The sequence below is a fragment of the Eucalyptus grandis genome, chromosome 2, assembly GCF_016545825.1.
Source record: "Eucalyptus grandis isolate ANBG69807.140 chromosome 2, ASM1654582v1, whole genome shotgun sequence".
Taxonomy (NCBI): domain Eukaryota; kingdom Viridiplantae; phylum Streptophyta; class Magnoliopsida; order Myrtales; family Myrtaceae; genus Eucalyptus; species Eucalyptus grandis.
Window position 1 is genome coordinate 47575018 of NC_052613.1, and position 18174 is coordinate 47593191.

The 18174-nt window shown below is 39.7% G+C and overlaps 1 protein-coding gene and 1 pseudogene across 7 annotated transcripts in view; both read right to left on the reverse strand.

The window, feature by feature from the left end:
- On the reverse strand, window positions 1-1667 carry LOC104433257 (annotated as a pseudogene).
- A 670-nt stretch (window positions 1668-2337) lies between these two features.
- LOC104434708 (putative disease resistance protein RGA4) overlaps window positions 2338-18174 on the reverse strand; it is an 88460-nt gene continuing 72623 nt past the window's right edge. For 2 of the 7 annotated variants that reach the window (XM_039306498.1, XM_039306497.1), the window contains exons 2-3: window positions 3629-7397; window positions 2338-2526 (exon numbers count right to left, since the gene is read on the reverse strand). In XM_039306498.1, coding sequence (XP_039162432.1) covers window positions 3947-7357 — 3411 coding nt within the window. In that variant the 5' untranslated portion in view covers window positions 7358-7397 and the 3' untranslated portion in view covers window positions 2338-2526; window positions 3629-3946. Of the gene's footprint in view, window positions 2527-3628; window positions 9002-9987; window positions 10326-18174 lie in introns of those variants that run through there. The other 5 variants (XM_039306494.1, XM_039306499.1, XM_039306500.1 and 2 more) reach the window with 5 other exon arrangements.

Consider the following 18174-nt stretch of genomic DNA (forward strand, 5'->3'; position numbering starts at 1 on the left):
AAAGAAAAATGCCCAGAGTAACTTTCAGTTTCGTAGAAGCAAAATGGTAGGTACTGCCAAATTGCATTTCAATGTTTGTACTGCACTTTCCATGTAAATGAGAAACATTTCTCTGCCTTGCAAATAAAATGAACTTGCCAAGTTGCACGGACAAACTTAGGCGACCTTCTTCCCAAAGTTCTCTTAATAAGAAATTGGAAGAGATGAAACTAATTCATGAATCTCATGTTTAGTGAATGAGAAGTCAAATAGCCTTTTTTATCAAAAGAAAGGTCGACATGCAAATGCAAGATGAAACTAATGTAATGGAGATCACGTCCAAGCTTGGACACCTAATTTTCTCTCCCTCTGGGAAGCCTTATTTTCATGAGGATCTTCTGTCAATGACCTAAATCTGAAGGAAAAGGAGTTTAATAGTATCTCAACCTGGAGCTCTCCACTGATTCATATAAGGTAGTTGGCCGTTCTTAGCCAACAATTCGAATTTTAGACCTTCAATGCTTACTTCTCAGTAGCAAGAGCTTCAGCCTTGATGGGGGGCTCCCACAAAATTGTAGTTTCAGCAAGTAATGAGGTCACGACGTATGGGTTCTTGTTTGAGGCAGGACACCTGTCTTCCAAGTAACCTATATATCATTTTAAGCCATTAACTAACTGAACAAGGAATGCGAACTTTGTACGTTTTATCAATATTCAGTAATAGTGAAGCATTTCAGAAAGTTTTTGATGCACTAAAAGAACCAAGATGTCCAAAGTCCTTACTTCAGCTTAGGAAGCAAGACTGTGGGAATGCTTTATGATTGTTAAAAAGTCAAAATTCCTTGTGCATAGTTGCAATCATGAAATCGACTGAGACTAGAAAGGATAAAGAATACTTATATGTATTATTTTTTTGTGGTAGTGTTTCTGGAATCATTTGATAAAGTTGAGCATCTCCAAATGATTTTTAGATAGAGCACATAAGGGAATTGGTATGGTCATTGTTATGGTACCTTTTCCTTGCTTCTCATTGTCACGGCCCACACAAATTGAGCAACCACAAGTGGCAACTCCCTGCATAACAATGCAAGTAATTTAGGCATCACAATGAAATATGAGTTCATTAGCAGGGCAATCTTTAAATTTGACTAGTAGTTGGTATGCTTCTTTTGAGCATTACCGAAGACAATGTGTCGGTGTTGACTGTTTCATGCTTTCCCATCAATCTTCTCCATAGGCGCTAATGTGCTCCTCATGGCAAAGTGAGAGATTCATAATTGCCTTCTTTATCGCTTCAAAGCCTCCCTCTTCTCTCATGCTTTTAGTATTGCAGAAAAGTCGAAGAACACACTCTTAAAGGTCCTTCATTGAACAAAAATTCTTAACTAAGTCCATGTTATTTCTATGGTGTGAACCTGTTAGTTAGTATGGCATCCTGCACCGTTGCGGTCACCCTAAGAAGGAAGAGAATGCTTTTATCAACTTTGGGGTATAATAATGCGTAAATGGTGATAGTGAAGTCAGCTACCTCTATTGGCTTTGGATCTTACATGAGGACAACACAAGCTTGCTCAGTTATTCTTTATCGTATAAAAAAGATAAACAATCAAGTATTTAAATATCTCTGAACATGTCTGTATGCACTTATTTTGTTTGCTATTAATGGAATTTTGTTATTTTCTTGAGCAAGTAATTGAAATGTCACCTAAAGAAGGTATCTTGAACACCATAGATGATCTCCTGCTTCAATTCCCATGCTTCATCTGACTTGGTGTTCTCACTGCAAGATAGAAGCTAGTGTTGATAGCAACAGCTCTCTGCTTTTTTTCTATTTTCCTTTTTAAAATAACAAGCAAGCTGCATGTCAGGTATTACCTGGCCCAAATCACCACTCCATTGGTGCTATTAATGTTGATACCAACATATAAGCAAGCCTTGTAGCGAGCATCGGATATATCTCAGTCGGATGACTTATCAGCCCCAACACCACAATAATGAGGCCCCTAAATGAAGACAAAACCTCGCATCATAATACCATTTTTTTGTCATCAACTCAAAGCCTATTATTTATCAATATATAGGGAAATTTGTTGGGAAAAAATTTCTCACCTGGGAACCTCGATATCCTCCGGTAGGCCAACCGAATGGCCATTGAACATTTATTTGCAGTAGGGTGTTTTCTTGCTCAATCCAATACATAATGTGAACATTTAGCCCAAAAATATGAACTTGTCCATTTCAAAACTTTATAATTCACGATATATAACTCATGTTTTTGGATCTCCCACCATTAAATGTCATTGATAACCTTTGGGTTACTGAATTTTAGCAACCCTGACGTGCTTGGTCGTTGATCGGCTTACCAGCTGGTGTATATGAATTGGAAATAACCCGAAGACAAACAATAATACTCCGCAAACCAATTGAAACGCCCTTTCTCGTTTCATCAACATGTTCAAATGATCTAACTGGTGGTCAGTGAGTTCTTTGTGATCCTCATTTGGCATTGTGTCCTCAGTGCCAAAATTCACACCATTTCTGTCTAGCCTGAAAAATAAAGCAGTGTAGGAAATAGACATATCTACTGAAACAAGCCTATGAGCTTAATATCATTGAAGATAGTTCAAACAACGAGCTCTATTAGTATGACTTGGCCTTCCGGTATGCATGATGGTTTAGTTTTGAAAAGATAAAAAGAATAGACTGAGTACTTCAAAGAAAGGAGTCTCCTTAGCTAGTGCCATCGCCGAAAAGTTGAAAACCGCTTTTTAGAGACTAGTTTCAAGAAGGACGGCTTACATTTTGAAGCATAAATAGTGAGTCTTATTGATTTCCCTAAGGACACTACCACAAATTTCCTTTAAAAGAGAAACTAAAAACAGTGGCATAACTATGCTTTGCATTTCAGAACCATTTCAAGGTTATTCTCAAGCCTCATTCCCAAAAGCGAGCTTGCAAACAAGCAAAAAACCAAGGGCAGTTACAGAGTTGAAGGAAGTAGACTGCAGAGTGTCACAATTTAAGAGATTAATGAAATTCCACTCCGGCAAGGATCAATCATCAAACATGTTATTATGATATTTCCTTAGATCTAATGGATGATCAACTTGTGAATATTGACGGTGCACCTAATTCTTTCCTCTTGCAATCAAAAGGCAATCACATTGAAGTACTTTCTTCTCTCACAAACTTTGCACAATCACAAATTGTCCTCGCCAACGGCTTTGGCGAAAATATCCATAAGATATCACCATCGCAAAGCAAGACTACCAAACACAACAATCACCAGTATGGCCAATTGACGTCACAGAACAAGAAAAATCTAAGATGAGAGTGGATACAAGAGAAACCGATTCCACACGAGGTCCACAACATAAGACTTCACATCGGTAGCGATTGATTTAGTCATCAAGAGAAATGACAACAATGTTTACCGCTTCATTCATTCATTCTGCCTCACACAGCACACATTTCTTTTGTAGACGTTGTCGACAAGAGACGTAGAACATATCAATTGTCAACCAAACAAAATGTGCAGGACAACCTTGCTGAGATCAAAATGGAGAAGTCACAAATACGACCTCTTTTAATTTCAAAACATTTACTCAATTGCTTAAGGTGGTGCTCAAAATTGGCAAATGGATTTTACCTGAGAACCCCCGCGGAATGGCTGAACAACAAATCGAGAGCGTCAATTGTGGTCAAATGCTAAAGATTGCCTTTGCTGTCCTCCCTTCGAGCGGAAATATACGCTTGGGAAATCAATCGCTGGATGAGACGAAGTATGAATTTTTCCTCATTTTTTCTCGCACTCTTTGGAATGAAGCGATGCACCCAAACCTTTCAGAGATTTTTTTCATGTCCCTCCCCAAATCAAATCGAGTATGGAAACATGATATCCGCAAATTAAAAATTGCAAAAATCTGGGAAACAAGGTCCCACATACCTTCAGTGAAGAAAATTAGGGTTAAAATTCTATGTTCGGGATACGAGCAATCTTGTCCCAGTCCTCACCTACTTTTCTTTTGCAACTCTTCTCCAATTCTCCGCAATTGTGGATCCACAGGTGAGTAAGGGATGTGAGCCTTTGCATTGCTTTAGGGAATGATGTCAACGAGGAGCACCCGTCGATGTTGAGAATTTGAAGTGATTGAAAGGCCTCGATTTGCTCTGGTATATCCTTCAAATTGTCGCAAACCCCAATATAAAGACGCTTGAGATTGCTAGCCTGTAGAAGCCACTGTGGGAGAGATGTCAGTTGGGGAAGGCCAAAGATATCCACGGAGCGGAGACTCTGAAAACAATCATGGAAATCCAAGATGTTGCCACTTTCGTCTTTGGATTTATCCACCTTCTCACATTTCTCGATTTGCTCTGATAATTCCTTAAAATTGGGGCAATTGGAAATATCGAGACACTCGAGACTGCATGCCTGTAGAAGCCACTCTGGGAGAAATGTCAGTTTGGGAAGCTCATCAATCCACACGGAGCGGAGACTGTGAAGGCCTCCATGGAAATCCAAGAAGTTGCCGCTTTCGTCTTTGGATATATCCAGCTCATCACACATCCTAATAGTGAGATCCACGAGGCTCGATAGATGTCGTATACCTTGCGAGAGGGAAGTCAACTGACTACAACAACTGATGTTAAGAGATTCAAGGGAAGTGAGACTTTGGAAAGCCTCTTCAGGCAAACATTTTGGAAAATTTGTACGTCGGATCTCCAGTCTCTTCAACTTATTAAGGCCAAGCATCATCTGATTTATCAACAACGCTCCGTTGGCTTCAGTCAAAGCTAACTCCTCAAGATGAGGAGTTAGTGGTATGGCTTTTAATTTTTCACAGCCATAAATCTTTAATTCCAATAGACTAGGAAATGATGCTAGTGAAGGGGATGATTGGTCCGACTCGATATATTCCAATTTAGGCATATGAAAGATATACAAAGACTTGAGGCAAGGTAGTTGGCCCAGTGGGGGGAGACGTTCACATCTTTTGCAAGCATCAAACGATACGTGAACTAAATGTGGCAAGAAAGATACAAGACTATCCATCATCCACTTGGGAAAGGTCTCACCTTTATATTCCCCAATCTTCAACTTTTGCAGATTTGAGGGTGGCTTCAGTCTATCAAACAACACTTCATCTAGAGAATTGAAATCACCCCAATTGAGTACCAAAGATTCTAGAGAATGCTTCCCCATCAATATCTCATCCTCGCATTTGACTTCCACATTTGTTACGTATCCCAAATTTTCAATTGAAAGTTGTCCCTGGATGTTATTAAGCCCCTTTAGCTCCCCAAGTCCGCAATAATTCTTAGCACGAGCTTTATCTTTGGGCAAAATGAAGTTCGTTAGCCTATGCAAAGAACTGATCTCTCCCATTCCACGTGGCAAATAACTAAGTGTAGAACAACCAACTATGTCCAGATTCCGAAGGTTGACTAACTTCTTTATATCACTTGGCAACTTTTCGAGGGCATGACAGCAGTAGAGATTAAGTGTTTGCAAGCTTTGCAATCTTGTAATGGAGTTAGGAAGCCTTCTGAGTGTTTTGTTGTAAGAGAGATCGAGATATGTGAGATACTTCAACTCACAAATGGACCTTGGCACCTTCTTGACCGTTGTGGCATGCAGATCCAAGATGCGCAACCTCTTGAAATTTTGAATTAATTGGCTTAGGTCTACTTCACTTGTTAGATTTCTTCCCCAACCTCCAATAGTACACAAAAATGTTCTCAATACACTTGGTTTCAAACGTGAGATTGGAAGTTCACCCATCAAATTGAAGGTTGAACCATAGGATATATGACGAGTTCTTTCATTTATTTGATTTGTGTCATCCCTTGCCACCCAACACCTATTCCCTGCAACGTTGCAAGCTAGATCATGCATCAAATCATGCATCTTGCAAGTTTCCTCATTTGTGTATGGTTTTTTTTTAAAATCTTGGAAGAAGTTACTCCAAAGTAGATCCTTGAAATATTCATGAGCAATGTCTTCTAAATGCTTACTTGAATTTGATGGCTGGATAAATCCTTCTGCCATCCAAAGACTGACTAAAGTATGTTTCTTTATCTCATAATCTTTGGGAAATAATGAACAAATGGCGAAACATTGTTTCAAATGTGAAGGAAGATTGTCATAACTTAGCTTGAGAATAGATATTATATCGTCTTTCCTTTGAGACACTTTTGGGAGCTCAACGTCTTTGAAACGTAACCATTCATCTTTAGTTTCCTTATGGAATAGTAAACCCCCAATAGTTCGAATGACCAATGGGACCCCAGAGCACTTTCTAACTATCTCTTCACCAATAGCTAGCATGCTAGGATCTTGTATGCCCCCTTCTTTTGGAACAGCCATTTGCATTAACAAATCAAGAGAATTACTTTCAGATAAGCCCTCAAGACGAAGAGGCGGAGCAGGGGAGGTGATCTTTGCAACCGAAGGAAGGCGTGTAGTTATAAGGATCTTGCTTCCTCTAGCACCTCCCATCAATAATGATTTCAAGTTGTGCCATGTTTCTAAATTTGCATCCCACAAATCATCCAAAACTAAGAGATATCTCCTTCCATCAATTATTTTCCTCAGTTCAATTTGCAACCTATCCATCACATTGTAGTTTGGTTCTTTCTTCTCCACACAAACTATGATATCTTTCACTATTTTTATCATGTCAAAGTCATTAGAGACACAAACCCACATTTTCAAGTCAAAATGTTTACCGATCATCTCATCATTATACACAAATTTAGCAAGAGCTGTTTTTCCAAGCCCACCAATACCAACTATTGGAAGGATAGAAACGTCCTCTTTCACATCCATATCTAGTAAGAATTTCATGACATTCTTTTTATCATTACCTCTTCCAATAATGTATTCTTCACGTATAAACGAATGCGTCTCCTCTCTCTTCCTCCGCCCTCTCTGTGCTTGTGAATTCATAGGTCCCTTGTCCAAGAGGAAGTTCTTTTCAGCCTCAATAGCTTTCAATCTCTCCCTCACTTCTCTTATCTTTCTACTCATCTTCAATTCAAAGGCAAGCTGGTTTGAACTTGAGAAAAATGTTCTTACCTCCTTGATCATATGATTGTCGCCCCTTAGTTCTCGTCGCATAACTTCTATAGTAAATTCTTCAAGCACGTCCTGCAAGTCATAGAAAGCCTCTTTTAGTTTTTCCACCCAATCTTTGATTTGGGAACTCTGGTGTTGTTGCTCTTCTGCATCGTCCAGCACAGAATGAAGCATGGTGACGGTGCTCTCGAGCACCTGAAGTTCACGCTTGACGCCTCCTAAATTTCCAACCTTCTCCGGTGCTTGAATAATCAGATTGGCAAGGATGCTTCCACCAATGCTGGTGACAACTTCTGCCATATTTGTTCTCTTTCTCTATGGGGTTGAGAAGATTTTAGTCCTGTCGTTCCAAGGCTAGAGTCTTCTTAGATGATGTATAAAAAGTCTGTCCTTGCGATTAAATAAGTGTACAATAATAGTAGATAATAGAAAATATTTAACTGACAAACAGTAATTCCAAAGCATCCTATGTCATATAAGATTCCATCCCATCTAATAAATAAGGCGAGTTCCTATTCATACATTCTTCTAGAAACATTATGTTAGATTATATTAGATTGATTAAATTTTTTTCTACCATACTGTTAAGTAATATGTCTAATAAACATTAAGGAAATTGGGAGGTAATTGAGTGATGATGTGGTTCAACCGTTAAGCTCCATTCTGCTGGACTTTCTTCTTAGTTTGGTTTTAATATATGATGCGTAATAAATTAAAACGAAACAAGATAATCACAATGATCGGAGGCTTTTAAAAAAATAAAAATAACTTTCTGCTTTCTTGTGTAAAATTCAAATTGTTATTTAATTATAAAAAGTTATAATTCAAATTACATATTAATGCTTACGTGTTGTGTAAATTTAATATGTTTAAAGACAAGATAATGTAAAATGTAGACTGAGACAACATTAGAATAAACAAAAATATAATGTAAAAATCTATCAAGACAAGCCATTAGCTAACTTGGTGATGTTCTTGAAATCCCCTAGAGGTGGGGGACCATGTCATTGTCCTTTGTACTTGTCATTTTTCTTTTTTCCTTACTTTTTCTCTTTTGGGCGAACAGAAAGTGTAAGGTAACATGATGTTGAAGCAAAGCCACAATCTTTCACTTCATTGGCCGACAAATGAGAATCGGAATCCACTTACGAGGGCTACGCTACATCCACCACAATCTGCTCAAGCCCGGAAACCATCTCATTGCAGCTTAGAAAGTTATTATAGCTGTCTCGATAAGGGCAGCAGCACGGGGAATGACCCGATGGATACCCACTCTCTAGTGTCAGTGGACAAGATCAGCTTATGCTCGGTGATAAAATGTTGTACTTTGCAAGACCGTACATGTCAGAAGAAGACAAATGAAGATATTGAGTCTTAAGTTCTAGCGTCCCTGTCAATTTGTGCATAATCTCTTTTGAACTCTTTACCAAGCTCCTTTTCTTATTAGTGTTGAACTCAAGTTCTTCTAAATCACATCCAACAAGTAAGATAAATGTGTTCCAATATATGACCTATTCCGCACGAAGAAAAGTACATAAAAGGGTGATCATTTGAAATCAGGTCCAAATTTATGAGTAATAGCACGAGTCTTAACATGATACTAAATATTTCACGAAACATTTGGCAAGATGTTTGAGATCTTTAATAAGGATAGCAGGTGTTGCACATTCTTATTCACTTATAATCACAATTAGTTGTTGTATTTGGTCACTCCCCTTCCATGTTAGTCCATTTATTTCTAACCGCCTCTTGCTCTACCAGGATTTTCAAAATAAATCATGAGACTCTTAGTATGTACGTAGTGAGTAATTTTTTATGTGACCAGTAACTTTTTACAAGATATTCGACTTCCAATATATAAATAAGTACTCACCTATTTACATTATTAATAATTTTTTAAATAAAAGGTAACCTATCTACATTGATTCTTACCGTCCCATGTATTTTTTTTTTTTTTAAAAGGACAAGTTTGAAAAAAATTGATGCTTTTGCAATGTAACATTAAATCTTAATTTGTGAGACCAAAAATTTACATGAAGTTTGTGACTTATTCATGGGACGAGTAAGTTTTGCTTTAAAAAAGTAATTACCATCAACCCTGTTTAATAAAAGAAAATATAGGAATTGACAAACAATTTTAAGCCACCCCGGGTCTAGAAAGTGAAAATTAAAGTTTTTTTTTTTTTTCAGCAGCTGTAAATGAAAATTTCTCCCAAGAGGGCTAAAGAACAAATGAGCCCGGCTTTTTTCTGATGACGCCCATTTTCCTAGTTTCATCACATGATTTCCTTAGAAAACAGCGCACGTTCACATGCTTTCCTTTTAATACAGTGCCGGTTCACATGCATGCCCCAGTCGTTTTGTAGTAAACACCGGAGTATTAAGATTAATAGAACTTGGATCTTGAGAAGACGGAAAATTATCATAGCTGCGGGGGCAACTTAAAATCTAACTTCACATGGTAAGAAAAATTTATGTTAATGAATTTCCACTTTTGTCTGAATAAAAAACTGAAGAAAAGATTATGAAGTATAAATTGTGAATGAAGTAGTTTGAAACCTTTGTGTGCAAAAAAGAAATTGCAGATTGGTATAAAAGTACGATGTGCGGTGGGATAACAAAAAGGAAGTTGATGAGGATGCTTTTCGACTTTAGATTTTAATATGCGGAATGGTAGAACGGCTCTTAAAGTCGGCTAATCTTCTCTTGTGAATTCCATTTAGAATTGGAAATTGGGACATGTTACATCTTCTTATGTGCCCAATTTGAAGAAGGCTAAATATCATAAATATATAAATCTTTATGCCATATAAGTCATATTTTTAAATCCAAATAAAATACGTGGATAGTTTCCCTAAGCATTCTTTGTTTTATCAATTTATTCATTTTCAGAAAAGCTCTCTGGTTAGTCGCTATAAGAAAGAACGAACCTGGCTAATAGTGGGCTGATCGACGGTTGACCAACAAAGGCGAGGCCCCAATTGGCCAGATCAAGAGAGGAGGACAGGAGACGGTGTCGACAAGATCAAGAGAGAGATGAGACGAGACGAGACGAGACGGCATGGGCAAAGACACCAGGAATAGAGAGATCAAGGGCACTGCTGGGGAAAGTCGAGAGACGAAGAGTCTGAGAGAGAGGCTAGCTATGGGAGTGAGAACTAAAAGAGAGTAGCAAGGGTCTTTAAATAGAAAAGATTTAGCATTGTTTTGAACTGTTCCAAACCAGTTCTTCCAAAGGTTGGTTCCCAAGATTTTTACATGAGAGCTAATCGAAAGTTGTTGAGGTCAGTGAATCTGAAATGTTGCAGCACGTGGCAGAGCGTAACATGCAGCAGCGAACAGGGCTGAAATTTCAGGGCCTATCACTTTGGAGGACGGTGAGTTTGATGATGGCGTCGATTTTGCGAAAAAAACAGCAGAAGGGGGGGATAATGACACTCGATAGCGACGGATTTGACCAAATACGGACACCGGCAGAACTGACGTAATATTGCAACCACCACTATAGATTAAAGACTTAATGGCGCTTCATCAATTTATAATGGCTCTAGTACCATGATAAGAATGAAATGAAGAGTGAAAATGGGGAATAACTGTATAGTTTTACGTATTGATAAACAATACATGAGCCTTTATTAGATAACTATTTAAAGTAATAAGATAAATATAATGCCACATATAATTAATGTGACATCCAGAATTTTCAATATTGTTTTCTATTAAATTAATCGGGCATTTCATTGACGTGTCTATAGGGTTGTTCTCGGGGGCGATCACTCTCGAGATAACTGGCCCAATGGGTAGTTCATTAAAGAATATTAAGGCAATAGACTTGAGAATTCGACCGTGAAGCGGCTTCTCGACCGTGTCCATCTTTAGAGGTCATTACCGCACGCTTAAAGATCGAACCGAGATCGTAGATAGGTCGGTTCGACCGAGATGTGTGGCCGATCGTGGGTGACTCCACTAAATTGGAAAATTCTCGTCGACCGCACTAATTTGATTTTCGTCGTTTTGGTACCTGTGTTGGTAATCGAGCCCTCGAGATTTTCACGACAATTGAGAGTCGCCAATGTGTCGAGTGGGTTCATTGTGGCTCGAAGAAAATCGACCACGAGTCAATTGCCCTAAAAGTTCCAAAACTACCCTAGTCTAGGTCACACTAAAAGCACGCCTGGAGTGAAATTAACCGTCGATTTGAGTCGATTTCGTAAATCGAAAGTTCGTGATGTCACAAGCTATTTTAGGAACATCGACTCGCCTAAGAAGATTTTCGGAGATTCGGAAATTTTACGAAAATTGGGTTCGGACGTCGCGGAAATTTGCGAAGTTCGATTGGCTAAATTAATGGGAAATTTGACTTTCGGGTTGAGCCTGTGTAAGTCGGAAATATATAGAAAATTTCTTGGGATTTTTCTACATCAAAATTGGACCTCAATTTGGAGAGATCGGAATTGAAATTTAGTTCGCACTTAGTTCAAATCGAACCTTGAGATGGGGGCATGCATCATTGGTATCAATTTGGATTTTTGGTGGATTCTTGAATGAGGAAAAATGCAGAGATGATCAATGAATGATCAATTGAATTTGTGAGAATCAATTGAGATGAAATCAAGAGAAATTTAGAACCAATTGAGGCCATCTCTCTCTCACTTTCATGTAACCCCCTCAAGCCTAGCTAATTTGGACCAATGGAAGGTCACAGGAGAGTGTCTTGGTGGCTACATCGGAGGCCATGGGGTTATACTTGGCCAGGATAAATCTTTAGAGAAGCAAAGACGGAAAATATCGCTCTGGTGGGCCCTCCACTCTCTCTTATCCTCAAGACCGTGCGTGACCAGCAAAAGGGAGGAGAACCAGCGAAGCTCCAAGTTCATTGAACGTCCAACTTCCCTGCAATTCCACCGAAGACTTAACTCCACAATCCTTCTCTCTCCCTTCGCCGCTTGCCCCTCTCGCATGGCCAGATCACCCTGCTCCACCATCTTTTGCCTTCTTGGTCAACTGCAGCGAATTCCTTCAAGCGAAGTCCCCAAGTGTTGACTGAAGTGCTGCGCTTCGTCCAGCTCCACTCGGTTGAGACAACTCACGGCCGAAGCTGCTGTGAACCGTTCACGCCAACCCACTCAGCAACGCCACCTGCTGCCTCTTGCATCCGCGTGACCGAAGCTGCCCGTCTTCTTCAGCAGTTACGGCCAGGCGCCCCTCTCCACGTTGAAGACCCCTGCAGCTTGTCTCCACGCGGCAGCTCCACCCACTGAACTATTACGTTCAGTTCAGTCAACCAGCGAAGCTGGTGTTGACCGTGAGGCCTCCACTCACGGAAATCCCCAAGCAATTTCTTCGTGTGTCCAGCGAAGCCAGTTTCTATTCGGTCAGCTCCTCTCCTTCAAGCACCAGCGTGGACTCCTCCCCTGCCAGTGAAGTCCCGCGTGGACTCAGCAGATTCCACCGCGTTCATTTCTCTCGTACGAAGATGGACACGCCGGCATCTGCTTGAAGACTTCCTCTACCGTGTCTCCCCACCGCCAACCGCAGCTCACGTGTCCCTTTAGCCTCAGTGGATTCCAGCGCCCTCACCATTTCTTTCGTTCAGTCGGCGTGAAGACCGAAACCACGAATCCAGTCAACGACGCCAGCTGAAGGTGACCGAATTCCCCAGCTCGAAGACCAGCGGAGCCGCACGCCAGCGAAGCCCGTGAATTCGTATGCCTTCAGCCCTTCAATTTCAGTCATTTAAAGCCCAACGAAAATTGGCCCATCAGCTTGTAAGTTCCAGCTCAGTTTGCAAAATTCCAGCCCAAGTGATCAGCATCAATTTGGCCCAAGTTCAAGCCCAGTCCAGTCCAGGTGAGTTAATTGGCCAAGCCCAATTTTCAGCAAATCAATTGCAGCCCAGCCCATAGCTTGAAGCCCATCTTCGCAGCAGGCCCAGTTCAACTTGAGTCTGGCCCAAAAGCAAGAACAAATCTCAGTTGGGCTGAGATTTGTTGGGCCAAGATCAAGGCCCGGTCCCAAGCCCGCCGGTGTTGTCGAAAGTCCAATTTCGGCCGCCGTCGCGTCGCCGTTGCGGTGATTCGGTCCCCGCTTTTGTCAAGTGAGTTTTACTCACTAAAGCTTTATTAATTTGCTAATTATGTCTTAGGGTTGGTTAGATTTAATTACATGCACTTAGGTGGTTAGATTAGGTTAGAACACTTAAATTAGTGACTTGAGGATGCATGTTAGGTGGTTAGACTTAGCTATTAGCAAGTAGAAATGTTTGGTTATTTATTGAATGTATCTCGGGATTTTTCCCGACCCGTTTCGGCTCCAATAAGGCAATATGGGCCTAAATTGGATTTTTTATGTTTATTTATTTATTTTCGAAATTTATTTATTTAATTAATTATTTTTTTCGGAAATTCAACCGGGATGGCCGGTGACCGGAATTTCGTGCTGATTGTCGTGGTGCAGACCGTTTATTTATTTGAGCTCTACGTTGTGTGGAATTGAATTTATTGTGGAATTTTAGGAATTGTCCTAAATTGTTTGTTATTGAGTATTTGATTGGTAATGGCTAAGCATGGATATATAGCGCCAGTACGTTGATGGGCTATATAGTAGGGAGAATGGTGAGACCAATCAGGTACGATATTATTGGACATACGTGGTTCGGTGATTGGAAGATCACCTTTGGCGAAAATGGCGCTTAAAACGCATGTAAATGACTTATAGACACACGTGGTTCGGTGATTATGGGAATATCACTGGTGAAAACGGCGCCTTAAAGAACGCACGATGTTGTCTATAGCCGATGTCACCTTGGCGAAAACGGCGCCCTTGAAAGGACACGTGGTTCGGTGATCAAGGTTATCACTGGTGAAAACGACGCCTGAACGCACGGTGTCGGTGATCGGTATGTCATTGGCGAAAACGACGCCCGAGAAACACATGTGATTTGGTGAATGAGTACACCACTGGGAAGCGTGGTATGAGTGGGAATGACCTGTAGAAAGGGGCTGGCGACACGTAATCGACTTTGTCGATTGATCAACTTGATCGGATGTCGTGAATTGTTTGAATATCTGTGTTTAACCTTGAATTGCAGTTGGAACCGAGGCCAAGGTAAGTCCTCCGACTCGTGTTGTGCTTAGGCAACCGGATGACGTATTAGTTTATTAATCGAGTCTTAGTGGGTAGGACTCGCTGAGACGTGGTCTCATTGGTTATTGAATAACCATTTCAGGACCCTGAGGAGAATCTAAGGAGGAGGAACCTGAAGAGGCGAAAGACTTTTGAGGAAGAAGATGATCCAGAGAGGGATCTTAAGTATAACCCGGATGTGGATTGAGATCCCATCCCTTTTGTGAACCCTATCTTGGTATAGATAGATGTGAGACTTTTATGCTGTAAATAGTATTGTAAATATACTATGAGTGGTGCTGTTAATGAAAGTGTGGTTGTGAATTTCAATATGAAAAATATGGCCTACTTTCCTATCCCATTGTTTTATTGTCTGGGGATTTATAACTCGCTTCCGTGTCTTTGCGCTAAAAAAAAAGCTCGGCGATACATTGTCCCTGGATATCGCATTCTAAAATCGGCCAAGTAGAAGGATGTGCGCGCGTCCGAGGATCGGGGCGTGACAATTAATCAAGGATATGTATGATTGTAGGAGATATATGTATAATCCTGAAAAATATGCAAAATCAAGTAAATACAATAAAAAAAAATGAAGGAAGGTAATTATGATGATGAGAGTTAATTGAGTTTTCTTAGGACTAGTTTGTTTATGCTTTTTTAAAATGCAAAAAATAAATTTTAAAATGTTATATAAATGTTAAAAAAATTTGAAAAAAATTATGCATAAACTATAAATCAAGATTTAATGGTTGTGAAAATTCGATAGGTTTCAAGCCAAAAAAAAAAAGAGAGTGTGAAAACTTGTTCCAGACAAGATTATATAATAATAATAATAATAATAATAATAATAATAATAATAATAACATAGCCTTTTAGATATCTTGCTGAGGTTAGTGAGAGGGCATAGGTTTAAAGGCGATATCACTGTCTTGCAATTTGATGTGTCTTCTTTTATCCTTTTCCTTGTTTCCTTCTCTCTCTCTCTCTCTCTCTCTTTTAAACGCAATCGGATAAGATAATGTGTTGGTGATTCCCTTGTTACATGGCGACTCTAGATTGGACAACCTATACTAGAAGATAGATAGGAAGAGTATAATGGATTGGGTCCCATGGCTATTCACTAAGGTTTAACTAGTGGGGTCCAAGTCTATGAAGCTGTACGACAAAATCGCACTGGAAGAGAAGTGACTTGGGACTTGAAAAAGACACGACACAAAGAATCCATATTCACTCAAAGGTTAAGGTCTAGCAAATATCGATGATGAAATGGGTAGATTTTTATATTCCAAACAATAAAGGGAATTTCGTAATATTAAAAAAAATGAAAAGGAAAAGATGAAACATTCGGATTATTTTGACACGGCAAGAAACGATTTCGGAGGTAATTATGGAACTTGTCTTTGCATAGCTTGGCTTGTTTTCTCTTCTGATATTCCTAGGATTGGCATTTGCTTATTACCCAAAATTAAAGAGAGAGGCAACAGGGTAGAGAGGACAGGGACGATGGAGGCCCAAGGCTCGCCGGGGAGTGTCCTTTATTGCTGGAAAACTTGGCGATGTCCATGGCTTGAACTGATATTTCCTTTGACCTCGAATCCCTAGAATTAGGCATCGCGTGTTATCGACGTTTTGTTCGGAAATTACACCCTTCCAAAGTCGCGGTTGCTGGCTGGAAAAGAAGTATAACTTTCATGTATAAACACAAAATATTTGGATTATTTTCAAGATTGATCTTTTTATAAAATTGTATTGTTACATGAGGTCTTTTCAACAATACAAAAACCACTAGATTCAATTATCCGTAGAGTAAGAATTGAGTGCCCGAAGCCAACACCTCTTGTAATCTAGGCTTTTACCACTGCAGTTCCTTTTGATAGCTAAGGTAGATAAACTCGACTCTCTGAAATGAACTAAAAATGATGAAATACTGAATTGTAAATACTCTGTCGATGGTTGCTGGTAGGCTAATCATGGAGGCTGATACATTGTAGTGTGGTTCCCATTTGCTGTACATATCTTTTTCTAATAGTGAATTCCGAATCATGTCTTCTCTGCGAGTGAACGTGAATATGTGTTCAGCCGATGAAAAAATAGTGTGGCAGTGCCGCCACGTTCTTGTTGCAAAATTAAATGACAAAAAAGGTAGAATTGAAAATAAGTTGGAATTTTTTTCTAAAAAATAAATATGAAACGTTATAAATAATAATAATAAAAAATAGTAGACTCGTGTCCTCACAAATCTACAATGATGCAGATCTATTAGAAAAGTCGATACGTCTATAATCATAGGCAATGTATAGCTTTTTATAACTCAAAAGGGATGAATAGACACAAAGCTCATGGAACACCCTATTATAAAATAAATAGTTACAAAAACAGGCCACACTATTTCCACACTCGAAATGGAGGGAAAGGTTGAAAGGGATTAAAAAAATGCAAGAAATGTTCTCATATGAGTGGAGAGCTCCATTTATTTCTAATTCACTTATGATCGGACCATCATCATAGCCATTATGCCATTTCAAAATAGAAGCAAAATCCCGAGAAAATCATCAGTTTGACGAGTTCTGGAAATTCTCTCCCTAATTTATTAGATAATAATTTCCAATAATTGGACAACTTGCGTCACCCTAAGTTAAAAAAGATGAATAGTGCTAGAGACACTCATATTGACATATTCAATTGGCTCAAACTTTATAATACTCAAACAATAATTAGATTTATAAAAATTAGATAACGTCACCATTTTGCCACATCTAATGGAAACTGAAGGTGGCATTGGTAAAAAATCTTCCAACAAGGAATGCGTTCATCAGTAGTTAAGCGCACAGGAGTAGACTTATTGCTCTCAGACATTTCAAAAAAGAGACTAACTTGAGCTGTTCAAGCGCAACATCTTGACAACGTTCAAGAGGGTTTGAACCACAGCAGCATCTGCTACCTTGGAAGCTGCTCTAAGTTATTAAAGAGTTGAGATTCGAGGTACTAACCCCCTTTTAATTACAACGGGCATGCCTTTTCAAAGGCTTGTTGCTCTTTGCGGCATAAATCGAACTCGTTTGTGTGGTAATACATGCAACCAACATAAGCATCCATCTCTTTTGTGCACCTCTCGTGAAGATCTTTCAGCCCAATTCTCCTAATTGAATTATGTATATAAGCTTGATTAGCCCATGCATAAAAAAATAATAAATAAGAGAAAAATAAGCTTGATTAGTCCATGCATTCAGCCAATTCCTGAGCCTACCCAAGGCATATCTAACTTGGACTCACAAAAAAAAAGAAGCGTTCTCTTCGAAAGAAACGACCAGTTGGCCGTTTATACTCCTCCGTTCGCCGCCGTTCGTTGGTAGCCACCGTTTCTGACCTCGCCAGAAACGACAATCCTCGACCGGCGCCAAGAGTTCCTTCTTCGCTTCTGTTAAGATCCGCTTTTCTCGACACCAAATCGATGCGGGAGCCGAAGTTCCGACCACGAAGCAAGTACAAAGCCAGGCCCAGCCACACCGAACAAACCAAAGACGCTCCTCTCCGTTGCCCCTGCCTTCCGCTACCTCAGAGCTCACCGGATACGTTTGTGTTTCTCGCAATTCGATCGAACCACGCCCAGTTTTATATGCGAGATATAAACGCCTGTTGGATGCTGATATATCAGGTGAATTGAAACGTTGAAATCGAGTCCATAGCTCAGTTTCTAAATCGCCCATGCACCGTCCGACGAAATATCTCAATGAAGGAATCGAATCCGATTTAGCCAAAACAGTGTTCGAGATGTTATTTTTATGCTCTATTAGTTCTGAAATCATTAAACTGAGACTGAATAGGCGTTTTCTTTGATTTTTGGTGGCATTATTTCTCATTATCCGAGTTGGTCATGAGCGCCTCGCCGGAGGAACCCGTGGTTAGAGGCCGCTGTAGTTAGTTTCTCGTTTACGCACTTGTGTGCTTGTTCCGTTAGAATGGATGCCGTTTTACAATGTCCATTTTTTTTT